Below are 19,902 nucleotides of genomic sequence, written 5' to 3'. Positions count from 1 at the left end.
GCCTTGGTTAAAGAGCCTGTTGCTGTTTATTTATAGCTTTGAATTCTTTCAAACCAATAGTATCTTCTTAAACTTGTATAGTAGTCAGGAGCATCACTTTCTAATGTTTATTGATATATTTAGAGGGAGGGGATCTAAAGGAATGCTTCAAAATTCAGATTAGATTAATTTCTACCATTTTCTTACATTCATGGTAGTTTCAGTAATCCCATGGTAATTGAGGACACAAATTATCGAAATGACTAATGTCATCTTTATGGCTTTCAGAAAGGACAGGAGACCGACAGGTGACTATCAAAGGACTAGCAGCAGCAGCAGCAGCAGCAGCAGCATGATGATGATGATGATGATGATGATGATGATGATGATGATGATGGTGTTAAATGTGTTGTTTTAGGAACATCCATTGCAAATACATGGAATTCAATAAACATTGAATAGCATATCATGCAGTTTGTCTGTGCCTTTTCCTCCGTGTTGTCCTGGTTTGCTGTGCTGCCTCCTAGTCGCCACCATGGTTTGCTGTGCTGCCTGGGGATGCTCAAATCGCTCTGAGAAAGGAGTACGAATGTACGGCTTCCTCACTGACACAGAGCGGAGGAAAAAATGGCTGGCACAAGTCAGCAGGAGCAATTTCATGACCAACAGCAAAAAAATATGTGAGGTTAGGTTATTGTATACAAACACTGCATTTGCACTTTTTCACAAAACGAAAACCACACCATTGGGAAAGCTTAATGTTTTGTTTAATACAAAAAAACAGGGAAAGGCTTGAAAAACACTGAGAGTTGAGACTCAGGGTGCAGGGTGAGGGTCTCAGTGCAGGTATTCAGGCTCCATTGAATCCGCCTCTGGTTCTTGTGCTGAAAGAGGGAGTAACAGACAGGAGAAAGGGTTATACACACCTATATAGCACACCTATTGGATGGGAAATTGCCTTGGGGAGATAAGGTGTGGTCTTTGTTCCCAACTGAAGTTATGGAACTTTATTATTTGTGAGTTTAACAAAGTATGACAAATGGCATCAGTAACAGATGTGATATGAATTTCTATAAAGTTGTCTCACATTCTTGGTCATATTTTATATACAGTATATAATGAGTATAACATGTCCAGTAAGTATAAAGTGTTTCCTAATACTGTGTATTCAACCACTATGGTATAGTGTATGGTAGGTATGGTATGGTATCCTAGCTTAATCTGTTATCTGTAAATGTTCCCTAAATCTACTAATTTAGGGATAATCCACTGACATCCTTTAATACACATGTTAATTTGAATCAGATGTAGGCCTATTGATAATATCCGCAATATAAATCTTTAAGCTTCTTCTTACCTTTAAAAGTCCGTCACGAACGGTCTATTATGCTGCAACTCTACAGCTCTGCTAGCCTTGGCGCTAACTTCCAGGGAACGATTGAGAGGCTCCACGATCCGCCATTGCTGTAAAAAAGTGGTCCATTGGAGTGAACGGAGATGACATAACTCTCAGTCTATACGGCGCTGGAAAATACCAGCCTTTTCCCGTTTTTTATTTAAAACGAAAAAACGGAAAACCAAAGCCGTTTTCCCGTTTGTGTTGTCTGAATCAAAAGACGGATAACGAGAAAACCAAATTAAAAAAAGTCTGTAAGTTTTGTTAGTTTGATTTTTCGTTTGAACCAAAAAAACGAAAATACCAGCCTTTTTTCGTTTTAAATCAAAAAAGGGAAACCAAAGCCATTTTCTGAATAAAAAAACGGATAACAAGAAGACCTAATTAAAAAAACGTTCCGGTTTTGGTTTTTGATAACAACTTCATTCAATTTTCCGTTTTGTTTTGAAGAATGAAGAAAAGCAGTCCGGTGGACCAGAAGCAAGAACATATTTCAAAATAAAAGACACGAGGATGTAATGGCAATGCTGTAAAAGACCCAGAAGTCTGACGACTGTTGGCCCCCCTGCTTCCGGCACCCATGCTGACGAGGATATGTTTATTTCTGCATTCACATGCAGATATGCGTTTATGGAGATTAATACAAGTATACAAGCTCGGTGCATAACTTTATTTCGCTGACTTCCGGTTTGTACTGTGTCGGCAAATCCAGTGTCCAGCTTGTCGCTGTGTGACAAACATTGAACAAAGTCAAGTCAACATAGTTACTGTATGGTACTGAAGACAAAATACAGTGTTAGAGCCAGTATTTTTGATTTGATAAGAAAGGCCACCTAATTGTGACGTCTGTAGTCAACGCACTATAAAAGGACTCCAATTCCCACGGCGCCGGTGCTAAAGCCACAGTGATGGGCAACCTGTTGAGAGACGCCGTCGAGGAACAGTTTTTAACCGTACTTATCTTACCGTAACGTACCGTACTCTTACCGTACAAGTACCCTTAAGTTATAAGCCTTATCAAGACAGAAAGAATATCTAAGTTGTTTTGTTATTTTACTTTGAGTTTTGCCTATTTCTTTTGAATATTGTAAAGGCCTATATTCTTTGTTGCATGTGCAAATGTTTGTTATGTTATTTTGAGCAAACAAATCGCAACATCTTCTAAACCATCGGAGGCCAAGCAACACTTCAAACTGTGAGTAATTTAAGGAAAGAAACGAGTTAGAACTGTCTGTTTAAGGCGTCTAGTGGCTTGATGGAAATACAAGGAAGGAAGCCACGACATTGTTAAAAACTCTCGTGACGGACAAATCTGTGTGGAATTAAAAGGTTGCCACCATATTATTATAATGAATGAAATACTCTTGGAAATGAATGGATACGAGTGGATGTGAATCGTGAGTTTATAAATCACGGACTTCATAGTGAACAAGGAAGGACCTCATTGACTTTCTGGATTGTGACAACGTGGATTTCTGTGGAAAAAGGCTTGTGCCGCATGTTGTGGATGTTGCAATACAGTACAGTCTAAATGCTGGAAGTGGAATAAATTAGCTTATGAATAAAGTGTGGAACGTAACTCAAGGAGCGCATCTTGAAAAGCGCTTTAATAAGTTTGTCTATCTGGCTCACTGCCGCGGATCCAAGCCGCACACTAACAAAGCGCAACATTAAAATAAGGACAGCTGTTTACAAGTGGATGTTTAATGACAATAAAGCATAACAATGGCTGAAAAGGAAAATGTGGAAACGAATGAAACTCCTATGGACCCAAACGGGAATGAACGTGAAGTGCCTGTGGAAAATGCTGACGTCAGACCAAAAAGAAAAATAAGACCTACAGAAAAGGCTTTAGAACAGGGGTTCTCAAAGTTTTGATGAGTGAGGGCCAATTTAGGTACCCAATATTGGATTGAGGGCCGCCCAAGAAAAAACGGAACACAAAATGCCAAAACAAATCTTTTCTTTATTGCACACACACACACACACACACACACACACACACACACACACACACACACACACACACACACACACACACACACACACACAGAGAGTATTGCGCTGGAGTTAGTGATATGCTGTGGATTTCCTGTCTTATCAGCAGGGCCCTGTTTCAGAACCAATTCCAGCTACTCAAGCACCACAGGATAGTCTCTGCAAGACAAATACAGAGAGACAGAGAGGGGGGAGGGAGAGAAAGAAACTTTTAAAATAGAAGATGAACTCAGCGATTTCTTTCCTCAAATTAAAAAAACGCTTCAGTGTGGCACCTCTGCTCAGCCACCTGACAGCAGTGAAGTATATGACGTCACCAAATTCAGCCTCTGATTGCACCAAAAAAGTTTTGAATTGACGGTGATTCAGACCTCTGGACTTTATGAAATTCACTGTCTTGACAACAATGTCCATGACATGTTTCATTTCAAGCGTATGAGCAGCAAGGGCTTCTTGGTGAATTATGCAGTGATATTTGATTAGGTTCTCACCTCCGTTTTGGCCACTTTGTCGCTGAGCAAAGAGACAGCGCCCGCCTTTCTCCCGACCATGGCTGGCGCTCCATCTGTTGTGACACCGACCATGGATGTCAGCTCCACATTGTATGCATCGAGACTACGACACACAGCATCACAAATGTCGATTCCCCTTGTTCTGTCTTTGATACTCTCCATGCTTAGCAGTTCCTCGCCTATTTCAAAGTCCTCCGTGACCGTTCGAATTAAAATCAGCAGTTGTGAAGTATCAGAAATGTCTGTACTCTCAACCAGTGCTATAGAAAAGGACCCCTTGCCTAGGCCTTCCACACGTAGTCCCAATTGCTCTTTGAGATCATTGGCCAGATCTTCGATTCGTCGTGTCACTGTGTCATTCGATAAACTTATGTCACGGAACTTTGACTTTTGTTCAGGGCATACAATGTCAGCCACTTTCAAAATGCAGTCTCGCACGAATTCTCCATCACTGAACGGCTTGCTCCGCCTGGCAATTTCGTGAGCTACCACATAGCTAGCCTGTGTTACAGCTTCACTGGATTTTGCAAGATTTTTGAAAACTGACTGCTGGGCAGTTAAACCTCTTTGAAGTTGTTCAAGTTTAGTTCTGCGCTCCTTGCCCATGAACTTGTCATACATTTTATGATTGGTATCATAATGGCGTTTTATGTTATACTCCTTGAGCATTGCATTCACCTGCTTCACTTTATCCGACCCCTGAGGTAAAACGAAGTAAGCGTTGCTCCATTTCTCCTGGAACTTCCTTTTCTCCTCACTGACAAAACGTTTTTTACGCGACGGCCCTGGCTCCTCCACCAACAAATTTTGTTTCCGCTGTTCACGTGAACACTTTGCCGCCTTTGGGACGTGCATCCAATCAGGGAGTGAGTTTGGGGATGCTCGCGCTGGGGGTATTCAGTGGAAATAACAGTGTGCCTGAGTGTGGACGTTGGGAGAGACAGCTTGTTGTTTTATTATTGTATAACCGGACTTTTGTGTGCGTTCATATACTTAACCACACACGCAAACACACACACTCTTTCTCTGCCGTTACATAGCAGACACTACTTTATCTGTCAAGTTGTCTCCGATGCCACCACAACTTCCTGTCAAACACGTTATCTCGCCTTCAAAATAAAAGCATGCAAACGGAACTGGAAGTTAACCTAAATTAAATCCAAAATACGCATAAAACTACAACGAAGGCAACAAAAACAATGCAACATCTCCTTCAGTCTCAGAGGACACAAAGTTGGGTTATCTACAGACAGTGACTAGCTAAAATCGCTAGCTAACTCCCGTTTCTGATAACTTACAACAGATTTTCCGCTCAACTGCAACTCGCGAGATTTGCGAGATTCAGGTTACCAAATAAGGAGTGAGAGTGACGCGTAGAGGAACCGGAAGCTGCGCTAGCCTCCGGTGGCTACCATAATGCTATCATTTAGTTTCTCCGATTTTTGCACAAAAATGGATTGATGGACCATCAATAAATAAGCCATGCCTGCTTCATGTATGGAAGAGGACCAGCGCCTCAAGAAAGCAATCATATCATCAGGTGTGGTCTCTAACATTTATAAATTATTATCTAGGGCTGCCCCGAATACCTATTCTCCTGTCCAACTGTCCTGGGAGCATACCTTGAATATCTCTCTGTCTGCTTTGCAATGGAACTCCATTTGGCAGTCAGCTATGTTCTCTTCTAAATGTGTAAGATTCAGGATCATACAGTTCAAAATTCTCAATAGAGCTTACATCACCCCTGTTACAAAATCCAAGATGGACAATAAACACAGAGATTTATGCTGGCATGAATGTGGCAAGCGAGGTACATTGTTGCACCTACTCTGGGAATGCCCAGTGGTAAAAAAAACTTTGGTCAGAAGTAATATCCTTATTGTCTGAATCTTTAAAAGTTAATTTCCCTACATGTCCCATTGCATGTTTACTGGGTCTCAAGCCAGATGGCAATCCTGCAAGGACTACCGATCGGCTCTGGACATTGGCCTGTTTAGCCACAAAAAGACTCATCCTATTAAACTGGAAGGAACGCAAACCAGCCTGCTTTACTAGGGACTCATGGCTGAGGGAGTATCTGGACCTACTGAACATGGAGCGTGCAGCTTCTCTGCTGGGGGATTTTGAGGGGAGACAGGAGGATTGCGGTTCACTGTCCGCAGCTCTCCTATCTAACCCTGTCAATATGGCATCTCCTGTGTAATGTATAATGTATTGTGTATGTAATACCCCCCCTCCCCCGTTACGTTTTGTTTAGTTGTTTGTTGTTACATGTTTTGATGTACGGTTTGTTATCTGGAGCAATGTCTGTTAAAAAAATAAAAAAAATAAAAAAAATAATTTTACTGTACTTGGGGTTTAACAGGTTAACTATCGCGGGCCGCCAGAAACATTTCCGAGGGCCGCCATTGGCCCGCGGGCCGCACTTTGAGAACCCCTGCTTTAGAAGATAAGCTGGCGCAGTTAATTAAAAAAAGGAGAACGAAATTGGGTCAAGTCTCAAGGGAAAAAAATGAGATTGATTCACTCATGATTGATTATGGGAATATCATTGAGATGCAAGGTTGTCGTGGGGTTTTTCAAATTCTCTCCAAAGAGTTTTCAAACTCACATTACTCAGGACATTGCTGTCGGAGCAAGAACAACAAAGTGATCATGTTGACTGGTATCTCCCAAAAATTGCATATTTCAATGAGTTTCAAGATGTGATGAAGAAATGGTTAGCTAGAGCTGCCTCCTTTGAGCATGTGCCTCCTTCTGACCATGGCTCATATACTGCACATATGTCAAGTCCACATAAAGCAATATCAGTGGGCATGATAAGCAAAAAAGGTAAAAGTTCTAGTGGCAGCAATAAATCTTCAACAGCTTCATCAGTAAGAAGAAAGGCAGAGGCAGAGAGAGCTGCGCTCATATCACGCGCTGCTGCCTTATCACAGAAACACTCACTTGAAAAACAAGAAGCTGACCTGGAAGCAATGAAAGCCAATATCAGGGCTAAAATGGAAAAGCTTGAGCTTCAAACTGATATTGATGCTGCAACAGCGAAAATTAAAACATTGGAAGCTTCTGAGTATGATGACTCCGATCCTGACCCTCGTGTGGGGGAGGAGCAGTATGACACAGGTCAGCCAGATGAAAATGATGATTTCCAGGATGAAGAGAGCCAAGGAAAACCTGTGGAGAAGGATAATAAAAAGAGTTTCATAGACTTCAATTCAATGAACTCAAGTCATGCAGCCCCTAGTGGACATGTTCAAGTATTACAACCAGGGCCCACAACAAGGACAGCAGCATCAGCACAGCAGCATCACTCCATCCAAGTCAGACAAAGCTCTCGGACAGAAAGCAATGACTTTATTCAAGTAATGCAGCGACAAAACGAAATCACTGAAATGCTAATGAAGGAGCAACGCTTAACATTACTCCCATCCAGAGAAATACCCATCTTTAAAGTCGAGCCATTACAGTACCTTTCATTCATCAGAATGTTCGAACATACAATAGAAGATAAAACTGACAATTACAAAGACAGGCTGTTCTTTCTAGAGCAGTATACAGAAGGCCAAGCTAAAGACTCGGTCCAAAGTTGCCAATACATGGATTCTAAAAAGCCAAAAGACTGCTCCAAGAGAACTATGGACATCAACTCTTAATCGCAGCAGCTTGTTTGGACAAAGCGCTGAATTGGAATGCCATCAAGAGTGAAGATAGAAAAGCATTGCATTCTTATGCTATCTTTCTTCGTGGATGTTGCAACACAATGGAAGATGTTGAGTTTTTGGATGAAATGAATAGCACATCAAACAGGAGAAATGTGATCATGAAACTCCCATTTAAACTTAGGGAAAAGTGGAGAACAACTGCATATTATGAACACAATAAGACAAGAGCAAAGTTTCCAATATTGGTCGACTTCATTCAAAAGCATGCACGCATTGTATCAGACCCCATGTTTGGAGACATACAGGATGTCATGCCAAAAAGGGATATTAAAGTGTACAAATCACCCAGCAATAAGCCTGCTCATGGTTATAAGGGAAGTAGTTTTGTTACTGTGACAAGCCCAGGAGTCAATGAAGAGCAAAAACCTTTCCAAAACATCAAATCAGACCATAAAGGCATTACTGTTCAGAAGTGCTGTGTATTTTGTGCAGGAGAACACACCTCTGAAACATGTAAGATGAACAAAAAATCTCACAATGAAAAGATTGACTGCTTAAAAGCACAAGGAATATGCTTTGGCTGTCTAACGAAAGGACATCTCAGCAAAGACTGTCAGAAAATAATGAAATGTGAAGTTTGTTCAATGAAACATCCAACAATATTGTACATCTACAAGAAAAGGTTTGAACAAAAAGACAGCTCTTATAAATACACCCAAGCAGCTTCTGTAAGTAGTGCATTAGTCTCTTTTAAATGGCAGAAACCACACTGGGACCGGTGGTCAACAAACCCAGTTCAAATAAAGTTGTCAAACTCGAACCAGACTGTGCAGACTTACGCATTTATGGATCAGGGAAGCACTGCAAGTTTTTGTACTGAAGCCCTTCAACAAGATTTGCATGCCAAAGCCAAGAGAACAAAAATCCTCTTAAAAACAATGGGTCAGGAGAAAATGATTGACACTTCCTTTGTCAAAGGTCTTGAAGTGAGTTGTATTGAAGGCAATGATTTTTATCAGCTGCCTTTGGGCATACACACAAGAGGACATTCCTGCTGGAAAAGAGCACATTCCCACTCAAGAGACCATAAATAAATGGAAATATCTAAGAGAGATTAAGTTGCCTGAATTGGATTGTGAAATCGGGTTGCTTATAGGAACAAATGCACCCAAGCTAATGGAGCCGTGGAAAATAATAAAAAGTCAAAATGGAGGACCCTTTGCCGTTAAGACAGTCCTAGGTTGGGTTGTGAATGGACTGAATCAGGAAACCACTGAATCTGAGAATACTTCATGTGCTGCTGTTAATAGGATATTAGTGACAGATTTAGGTGAGCTGCTGGTGCAGCAATACAACCATGACTTTCCAGAGAAAGGTTGTGATGAGAAGAAAGAGATGTCAGTTGAAGACAAACAATTTTTAAAGATCATGGATGATTCAGCTCAAATCAAAGACGGACATTATCAGCTTGAACTTCCATTTAAACAGAAGAATATCATGATGCCAAACAATCGCAAACTTGCAGAGCAGAGAGCAGAATCATTAAAAAGGAAATTCAAAAGGAACAAAGTTTTCCATGATGAATATAAAACATTCTTGGAGGCTGTGATAGCAAAAGGTCACGCTCAGCCACTGCCCCAAGAGCAGCTCCAGGGTTCCTGCAGGTTTCGCCTCCTCAAATTTAAGACTTTTTAAGACTTTTTTAAGACCACTTTGAATAGAATTTAAGACCTATTTCACGGCAAGAAAGTATGAAGGAAAATTGCTATGAAAGAAGAAATACGTCCCATAAATTACTTACAAAGTAAATGTATTCATGTTCAACATAAGAACAATGACTGAACATAACACCTTAACAGTACACAGAACTGTGTTAGCGTGTTAGACAAAAAGTGTGTAGGCCTATGTGTGTGTGTGTGTGTGTTAGGGCTGTGCAATTAATCGTATTTTAATCGCAATTACGATTTTGGCTTGCCACAATTACGGAAACAACATAATCGGAAAAAACTGAATTTTGCTTTGCTAGGTTGTGACAGTGCACTACAACATATTTGATCGAATTCATTTTAGTCTAATTTATTTTTATTTATCTTATTTATATATGTTTAATAGCTTGTGGAAGTGCGCTCCAAAATATTTGTTGATCTTGTTTATTGGTATTTATTATTTTGATATTATTTATTTAAATGTATAATTTATTTTTGTATTGGTTTTTCATTTGAATTATACGTTCAGGGTAATCAACAGTTAAAAATATACTGTTCAAATTATTATTTGTTTTAAAGTTCAATAAATGGATGTTTTCAAAGTCAATGGTGTGTGTGTGTGTGGCTAGCTATATTCAGAGCTCTGCTGCCTTGGCTACACTATTTCATCGTTGCTGTTGCATGATTGGTGTTTAGCTACGGTATTTAGCGTCTACAGCACCTCCGCTTTTAGGGTTGACGTAGACCCAAACGTCGCCCGGAGGTCCCCCGGTGTTGTTGCGGGAGCTGCTGCACTAGCTAACGCTACATTAGCAAAACAAACGCTAATTTCTTTTGCAAAAGGTGCAGCGGGCTTCAAACACGTTCCCCTCCACTGGTTTCAACCAAGCACTAAATTCGATGTTTTCCAACCAAATACGGTTGAACTTACACTTCCCCATATTTATTTGTAAGTAGATTCGAAGATACCTGAGTTTCTGACTGCCGCTAACTGAAGCTTGGTTGCTAAGTTACTAGCTGGGTGTTCTCCGATAAGGGGCCGGGAGAAACAAAGTTAGTGATTACTAGTTCCATGTTGATTTATTTCAATACAAATTGTTGGGGGGAACTGAAAGGCTCTTACCGTACTGGTTACTTTGCAGCCCGGACATTTCCCCCAAAACACATTTAGACGCGATCTCAACACAGAAGTACCTTTCAAATCCGATCATTTTTAAGACCTTCTAAATCATATTTAAGACCTTTCTTATTTTATTGGTCATATTTAAGACCTTTTTAAGGCCTTAAATTCAGACTATCAAATGTAAGACTTTTTAAGACCCCGCGGGAACCCTGAGCTCAAACCTGAGAGTGGAAAGGTGTGGTACATACCACATCATGGGGTTCATCACCCAATGAAGGGCAATATTTGTGTAGTGTTCGATTGTTCCGCATCTTATCAAGGATATTCATTAAATGACAAGCTTATTCAGGGTCCCAATCTTACCAACATGCTACTTGGTGTGCTCATTCGATTCAGACAAAAACAGATAGCTTTCATGGCTGATGTCGAGGGGATGTATCATCAGGTCAAGGTAGCTCCTGCCGATCAAGATTATCTTCGCTTTCTTTGGTGGCCAGGAGGAGATGTCAGTTTACCTCTCGCTGAGTGCAGGATGACGGTACATCTATTTGGTGCCACTTCATCAGCAAGTTGTGCAACCTATGCTCTCACTAAAACCGCTGAAGACAACAAAGATGATTTCTCTGCAGAAGCTGTTGACACTATCGGAAAAAATGTCTATGTTGACGACTGCTTAAAATCTGTCGCTTCTGCTGATCAAGCTGTGAAGTTATGTGAAGAACTCAAGGACCTTTGTGCAAAGGGAGGTTTCAATCTGACAAAGTGGACAAGCAACAGTAAAACTGTGCTGGCATCCATCCTAAAGAGTGAAAAGCCCAAAGAGGTAAAAAACCTGGACTTAGAGACCCAAGACAATCTTCCAATAGAAAGAGCCCTAGGGATACAGTGGCATGTGGAGGAAGCAACAAGTCCTCCAACTAATACGACCAAATAGGTCGATTGTTTTCCTTGTTTTCCGACCCATTAATACGACCCAGAGCAGCGTTTTCAATCAACGGGTGTCTCAGCCTGTATACCTTTACGACCCACGGGCGCGTTTTAAATCAACGGGAGGCGGCTTAATGACGTACAACGTCCCCGACAACTTCTGTTAACAACCATCGTTTTTCAGACACGTACACTCTTCAAAAATCACGGCTGTCTGTCGTAGAACAAAACGTGATCCGTCTCTTAAATTTATGTCGACCACAGACCTTATTTCGAGCTATTTCCCAAATCCTATGGAGAAATCTCATTGGTTCTGAGGCGAGGGAACCGGAAGTGGTAAAATGCTAACTCACCGGGGTTTTGGACTCGTCACTGCATCACTGACAACATCCATTTATTTCCCAGACAAGCTAATAAACGTGAGTAGTCAGATATCAAAAGTATATTCATTTTGGGATATGTATTATGTTGTTTTATTTTGTCGTCTAGTACAGTGACTAAGATTACTATGTTTACCTAGGAATAATGATAGCAAAGCTAAATTAGCCAAAAGTAGAATCAGCTAAGTTAACGTGAGCATGGAAGTTATGTGATCCATCGGTTCATGCGGTTGATCCAAATGTTATCACACGTCACATTCTTTATAACTATATTAAATACTATTTATCTATTAAGTGAAGAGTGACCAGGGGTGTAATACTGCCGGAACACCGCTCCGGCACCTAAAACAGGGATGGTTGTTAGCATCTGGTGCTAGCTAGCTATGATAACGGATAGGCTAAGAGGCTAATGTACCTAATGTAATGTTTACACAGTTAACTTTAGTCTAAGTTATCTCAGTGGGTCTGAAACAGTTTGGTCACCATATATGGAAATACATATTTCCAAGGCACACTTTTATATTATTGTAATGTTCCACAATAGGAGTCGGAAATTCAAGTTCTTAGGTTCAATAGCTCCTTTGGTAGTATACAAATACAGGTTCATAGGTCACAGGTTGCAGGTCGCAGGTTCAACGTCACACAGCACCCTAAAAAAAATCGAATGAATCTAAAACATCGATGAAATCATTACAATTCATACTATTGGACATACAACAAATGCATAAAAAAAAAAACAGTAAATAGTTAAATATGCACAAAGATACATTTAAAAAAAAGTATTATTCTTATCATTTTTATTTATTATTGAAATGTATACAGTTAAGTTTCATATGGGTGTTGACAGATGTTTCCATAGATTTAGTTAATTTTTTAAGATTGATGCATTTAATTTCCCGGGGGCCTCCGGACCCCCCTAGAGGACATGAGGTCCACCCCCACTTAAAACATATTCACATGGATAGGATACTAAATAAATGTGCACACTTTTTATATAGTAACCTTTGTACCTCAGCAGGAGGGAGTTAGTTTATAAAGGTCCTTCACTGATCACTTAACTATCACGCAGCTGTGTGCAGCATTTACTGTAAGAATCACACATTTATTCAATAATGCAGACTTAATAAATGACCATTCTTTGTTGATTCTGGCTGGAGTGTTAATTGACAGTAGTTACATAAGCTTCAAAACGAGCCACAACTACGCGTGCACACATGCAGAACTTATAAAATTAGCAATATACCCCTGGTAATGATGACTTTAGTATTATTTTCTGTGATGATGGAGCATCAACTTTTGGATCAACCAGATATTGACAGATTAGGGTTGTCCATAACAGTCACTTTAAACATGTGACTGACTCTGTATAACATTGTTTTCCTAACTCTTGTGATTTTTGTTCATCCTATCTAAAAGATAAAAAAACATGAGTTCATTGTTTTAACAAGATTTTTCCCGATATAATAAAATACATGAATCCTGTAAACATTTGTAGTATAGTATTCTTATTTTTGGTATTCCCTGACATTATCTGTGTTTCTGTTACAGATGCCTACTCAAAAAGTGTGCCAGACATACAGGCAAAGCTTAGGCGTAGCAAATAAAAAATGCAAACAATGTGGTGCCATCCAACCCTACAAAGAGAAACTCTCCAAGCAAAAAGAAAAGGTAGCACAGGAGTGGAAGGCCACGCAAAAGAAAAACCACAGTGTCAACAAAGTGTATGACTCGACACATTTACTGGTAAGCTTTTTTCTCTTGCAGATGTCAGTTATCAGAAAAAAAGTGTGTTAATAATCCCTGATCTTAATCTTTTTATACAAATTGTTAAATTACTTAATTGATTTATACTTTCCAACAGTCGCCCTCATTTACTTTTTTTAAATAATCCTAATTTCTTAATTAAGTTTATGTGAGAAGTACAGACGAGTGCACGATTACTGCACTTCATGTAATGTGTTAAGCAAAATTGTTGTCACCGTTGTATTTAAATCTGTAAAGGCATAACACATTTTTTCAAACTGATGTTAGATAGTGTTTGTACTTGCAGGCACCCAGTTTTAGTAAAACATTATTTTTTAACCAGAAGTAACATAGTTCAGGCCAGTGGTAATTCCTAGAATCAGAGCTTCAATGTACATGTTTTTCTAATTATATCTTACAAAAAAACCTGCATTTTGGTGTTTTATATTTTATTTTGGAACTTCATGGTATGGAAAACACATAATTATGTGACTATGGTTTCCAAAAGTAAAATAAATGAAATATCATATACATTTTTAAATAAATGGTAAAACCAAGAATGTCACAGAATCAAAACCAGCCCATATTAATATAGTGCTTGAAAGACAATCAGGACCTGGAAAGAGTTAGTATTAATAAAGAGGCCCTTAAAAGCACTTTCATTAAGCTTACCAGAGTCTCTGACTTTGAGCCGTGTTCGAACAGTCATTTCAAAATTCCCCTGTAACACCAGCTTTACATCTGAAGTGCTGTTAATGCAGAACTTTGAACCTGAAATGATATAGGTTATAGCTTGCTGACATGTTTCAAAACTAAATGTAGCTTATTCAGATATCTGAATGTGAGAGTTAAATGGACCCATATTAGGGATGCCAGAAACTGACCATGATCAAAATCGGACAGCCCTGGCGAATATTAATCGATTATTAATTATATTAATAATATATTAATATATTAATTATTTATTACATAAATAATAATAAAAATATATATAAATAAAATCGAATTTTAAAAATAATTTTCGATTATGGAGACTGTAACGAATATTCGAAAAATAGAATAATCGCTGGCATCCCTAACCCATATAAAAAGAACTATGCCCATGTAAAAAAAACTCAAAGTGAACCCGAGCTCGATAAACTTCTTTTTTTTTTACAGTTCTTTTTTAGGGGCTCCCCTAAAAGGGGTCTAAAATCACACCTGGTTAATTGTGGGGTGCCTTCCTCAATGTGCACACGTATCACATCAGTGCATTTTTCACTTATGCAAAATAAATGGAGTTATAATGGCTTTAGGTGTGTGAAAATGTTTAGAGCTGTTGTGTACATAATATTTCTTGTTTTTTTGTGTCCATTGTGTTCCAGCTCCACAAATGGAAAATGTTAGATCGGCGTCCCATCCTCCTTCTTGCCAAGAGAGGCACAAATGGTTTTGCGGCCGATTGCATCTGTCCATGGCAAATCGAGACAGAAGATGGTAACAATGCACTTGTTACCATAAAGAGGATTTACGAAAGCCTTATTAATGGTAAAGTATACAAATCTGCATGCTATATTTCAGCAATGTATCTGTTAACATTTTTTGTAAATTAGTTGCTCAGTTATCTGGTTTTAAATGTAAAAAAATGTGAATCACTGTTTACCAAGTAGTACAAATATGTCGTTATGTCTTGTTTTGTCAGTTATGAAGCTTTTCCTGCATGTAAACGGTCTGCAGAGTCACAAACCCTCAAAGTACACCCTGTAGCAAGTAAAACTAACACAGAAAATACCTGTCTATGCTGATCTTTTTCAAAAAAAAATCTTCCTGAGTATAGTGACGTAACGGGCATAGTGACGTACCGGCTCACACACACTCACTCAGCCTTATCTTTTCTCAGCCGAGGCTCCGTGGATCTCCTCACGCACGCACACACGCACTCACACTCACAGCCTGGATGTGAGTGTGTGTGTGTGTGTGCGCTCAGGCTGAGTTCCTCGCTGTCTCGCAGACCCCACGCAGCAACCAGGAAACAACACCAGTAATCCAGCTCACACTGTCTGCTCCTCGAGCCTCAAAGGGCGGAGCAGCGAGCCCCCCAACATCCCGCCAACACGGCACCCAGACCCCACGCAGCATTCTCATCTGTTTGTCATCACTGGTGTCATTTCCTGGTTGCTAACAAACGCCATTGTAACACAGAATCACTGATGTTCCGCTGTTTCATTTTTAGCTGTAATTACTCAGATTATAAATGTATATGGCGGATTATACTTGGTCATTTATTCACCATGCGTCTACTTTTTTTTCTTCTCAAAAGTGACTTTGGCAGTTGAACCTGAGGGCCCTTCAACCACACAGGCAGAAATGGCCGCAGACCCAGGATCAGACTTGTCTGTACCTCTTACCACCGAGACTGACACTGAGTTCACTCTCTTCCTCACTCCTGTGTCCTCCGGCCTGACTCCTGCTCTCTCCTCCGGCCTGACTCCTGCTCTCTCCTCCGGCCTGACTCCTGCTCTCTCCTCCGGCCTGACTCCTGCTCTCTCCTCCGGGCTGACTCCTGCTCTCTCCTCTGGGCTGACTCCTGCTCTCTCCTCCGGGCTGACTCCTGCTCTCTCCTCCGGGCTGACTCCTGCTCTCTCCTCAGTGTCTTCCACACAGAAAAGAAGACCAACGAGGAATAAAGTGGCAATTAATGGTATGTGCGGGTTAATTAGTAATTATCTTATTTACATCGACTGAAACTGTGTTTGATTTTGCACATTGAATGAGTTAAAGAGAGAGAAAACAATCATCGGTACAATTAGAATACACCACCTTTTGTTTTGTTTAAGACTTTGCAGTATCAAAAGTCTCAGTGCCATTTTGAACAGTTTAATTGAGCACAATGTGATGTTTGGCAATGTTTAGGAGGTTATTGCTGAACTTCAACTTATTACCATCTTTTAATTCCTTGCAGAATGTCCCATTCATCAAGGGTCAGACACTTTCCCCTACAAAAAACTACTGAGGGAACGAATCAGGGAGGTTTGTTTAGAAAATATTTTTAAATAAATAAACAATGACAATAATGTTTCCGTGGAACCAAGTCTTATCTTATTGGATTTTCTTATACTTTGTTTAAAAGGAGTGTTTCAGTCTTAAGCATGACTGCTAATGTAAATATTGAAATTACAGTAACAATAATTTATTATTAATTTAAGGTTGAGGTACTTGTGTAATGCTTCATGTCGCATTAATGCATCATGTCCAGCCATTTATTTGTATATTACATTTTTTTTGTAATCCTTTGTAGGTGAATTCCTATTCTTGGCAGTACAAATATTTTTTTAAATAATAATAGTATTCCAAAATATTAAACTGATGGGGAAAATGCTATTGACTATGTTACAGGCCTTCATATGTTTGAGTTAATCGTACCTACTATTATTTCAAATTATCATTTGATTTCACTGGACTTTTTGTATTTACATGTATGACATTTGAAAAAAATGAAGTTTACCTAAAATCTGTGTTTCTTTACTCAGGGCCATACCGAGGTGTTGGTGCAGTGGCAGTCTTGCTCTGGATGGTATGTATCTAATCTGAAGTTTCCTTCAGTGTAGCTGATGGGTCTGGCAGAACAGGGGCCACAGAGTAGTCTTACCAACCAACTTCATCAACCCTGAGATCACTAACTTAAACATTTTGGGTTCCTCAGCAGTAAATTGAATTTAGTTGATCACATGGGGGTGGGGAGCCATGTCATCAATGGCTCTATCAGACGTTTGCGCCATAAAGTAAGACATCCAAGTTCTCTGCCCTTCGTCATTCAGACATCGCGCCCTAGAAACGCTGTCTGATTGTAACACATAAGCAGGGAAGTAGCCTACATTGAAATAGAAATTAAAATATACAATAGAGTTTATCCTTGATCAATATCACTATAGGTTAAATGATTGATATGTGAGGCTGGATGGTATTTGATCTCTTTTGTAATTACTGACTTGTTACATTTGTTCTTAACAATTATACTATAAGTATAGTTAGTAGTAATAAGTAGTATTATTTCTGTGTGCAGTCTTGCAGGCAGTTGTCTAAGTTTAGTGCTGTATGTTTGGGCATTGATAAGACAGCAAATTCAAAGAATTGGTCAAATGAAACATTGACTTTGAAATAAAAAATGTACCTTGTATTATATATGATGTACGTGTTATATATAAATATATACATTATACTGCACTTTCATCATGATATTTTTGAGTGACTTAGTATATCTTCTCATTTGAAATAGCATTGTCAACATACTGTAGAACTACATATTCCAAAAAGTAATACTTTTTGCTGTGTCAGTATTGTCATACTGATATTCTGTACAAACTGTGAAGTCCACTGAGACAAATGTAACATTTGTGATATTGGGCTATATAAATAAACATTGATTGATTGATTGACTGTTTCTGTTTTACAGTGGGGCGAAGTGGAAAAATTCCTGGGAGCCAAAGGAAAACTTTTCTAGTTAAATATGGCTGACTTTTTTTTTTCTACTTTGGAGTAATAAAATACATATAAAAAAAACATCTATGTAAGTGTTGTGCCTATTTGTGTTCTTATGTTATCAGTGAGCTGAAGCCAAGACAAATATGTTTTAAGTGTATCCATACAAACTCATTCTCTAAAACTGTCATGATTGGTCTGTTGTGAATGACACCCATGAGGAAAAAGGTCCTATACATTATATCACATCGGCAGGGCTGTGATGTGATGAGGCCCTCGCGAGCGTCGACGGGGGGGTGGTGTGTAAACCCTGGACACACCGAGCCGATTACAGCTAGGGGAGCCTCGCAGCAGAAACTGTGGCGCGCTCAATTGCGCCGCATTTGCGCATCAGATGAGGCTCCCTCCACAAGATGAGGGCGAGAGGCAGACGCAGTCTGTGTGATCGGCGTGTATGGAGGGGCGGGCCTGCACATCGGCATATCACAGACTGGTGCATACATTGTACAGGCGGCAATTTGAAATGGAACGCAGCCCACACACGGCAGACAAACCCAAACACTTTTGGAACACGCCACCTCCAGACACATTAACATGCACTCCCCTAACTTTCCCCTAATCTGACATTGTATTTCATTCCATAACATATAAATATACTGTTCACCCATGTGAAACACACACACTGAAACCAAAATAATTTACAAACATGTAAAAATCTTTCATATGCGATGGAAACTTCTGAAGCAATGGAAACAGGAGTCAGAGAGGCAAGAGGAGAGCAGGAACTTTGATGGCAAACTGATGGTTTATTCACAAGACATGTTGTGTGCCACGAATTGACACAAAAGATGCCAAACCAATTCTGAAGATCTCTACCCCAGACCCATATTTAGCTAGTTCTGAGAGAAGAATCAACATTGTGCATAACAAGATAAAACCAACACCTCTATCAGCTGACGCCAATAGGCAGGAACAGGGAGACAAAACACTGAGAGCACAGTAGCCAAGGCTACAGGTGCCTGTGCTCAGTCAGGACAAGACCTGGGGGGTATACCACGAAACTGGTTCAACCTAACCTGGATATGTTTGAGTTAGCCGGTTGGCCTAATCCAAAACATACGCCCTCTCGCTAAACGGCACTACGACACGGGTTATCAAGTGGATCGCTCAAGCCAGCCGTGTCCTATCTAGTTAGGTGCGCGTTCACATAAAAGGGGTGGTATTTGGAGCATTCAACCAATCACAAACATGGAGAAGCGTACTGACAGCGCAGCGCGTCATACTTCCTGAATGAAAAGTCAACTATATAATTAGACAAATATGAAGACTTTAAACATCCATGACTCAAACACTTTATCCAGGATAAAAGCCACATAGCTGCACCTGCAAGGTGAATACAGCTGGTACAAGAAAAAGTGTTTGAATGCGTACATTAACAGGTTTATGATATGCCCCGTCTAAGACACGATCTGACTTTAATTACATTTGACTCGAGTGTTTCGTAATGTGTTGCTTAAAATAATACTTCTGCATACAGTATGTGACACTGTAAGTGTTGCACGGCCAGATACGGCTCAGCTGACTCAGATAAGGAAATATATGATACATTATGATGTGATGCCGCGGACTGTACTGTTACTTTGATCCAGTTACTTATGTTGTGGCAGATATTTAATTAAGCTTTCTTAACGCTAATGTTATAATAGTCAAATTGCTCTGAAGATGGGAGGTGATATTCTATTAATGTTCACATTCACACGTGAACACGTTTGGTTCTATGCAAACTCAGTAATATCCATTGTGATACAGTTATAAGGCCTTCACAAGAGACTGTCAGTGGAGATTAAAGGGGATCAGGAGCTCACGTCTTCTCAGAGTCCTTGGTATCTGGCTTGATGATTGTCTCACATTTCTAAACTTCATGTCAATAACCTGCTTAAAAAGCTGAGGGTTAGGCTAGGTTTCTTCTACAGGAACAAGTCCTGTTTCTCTGCTTGAGGCCAGGAAAAGGCTAG

The 19,902-nt window shown here is 39.8% G+C and overlaps 1 protein-coding gene and 1 long non-coding RNA gene across 2 annotated transcripts; one reads left to right on the top strand and one right to left on the bottom strand.

The window, feature by feature from the left end:
• Window positions 1-729: 729 nt before the first annotated feature.
• On the bottom strand, window positions 730-5,721 carry LOC307022705. The gene is made up of 2 exons (XR_013803480.1): window positions 1,337-5,721; window positions 730-863 (listed from the first exon to the last, which is right to left on the bottom strand). It is a non-coding gene; the product is annotated as an uncharacterized lncRNA (long non-coding RNA).
• Window positions 5,722-11,664: 5,943 nt separating this feature from the next.
• LOC307022704 (uncharacterized protein) lies at window positions 11,665-17,928 on the top strand. The gene is made up of 7 exons (XM_079655577.1): window positions 11,665-11,725; window positions 13,235-13,429; window positions 14,794-14,956; window positions 15,729-16,109; window positions 16,371-16,438; window positions 16,939-16,982; window positions 17,862-17,928. The coding sequence occupies exons 2-7, from the start codon at window positions 13,235-13,237 to the stop codon at window positions 17,911-17,913; spliced, it is 903 nt and encodes a 300-aa protein (XP_079511703.1). The 5' UTR covers window positions 11,665-11,725; the 3' UTR covers window positions 17,914-17,928.
• The last annotated feature ends 1,974 nt before the right edge of the window (window positions 17,929-19,902 follow it).

Source organism: Notothenia rossii (genome assembly GCF_949606895.1).
Source record: "Notothenia rossii genome assembly, chromosome: 10".
Classification (NCBI taxonomy): domain Eukaryota; kingdom Metazoa; phylum Chordata; class Actinopteri; order Perciformes; family Nototheniidae; genus Notothenia; species Notothenia rossii.
Note: the sequence above shows the minus strand (reverse complement) of the source record. Positions and strands in the feature narration are given on the sequence as shown.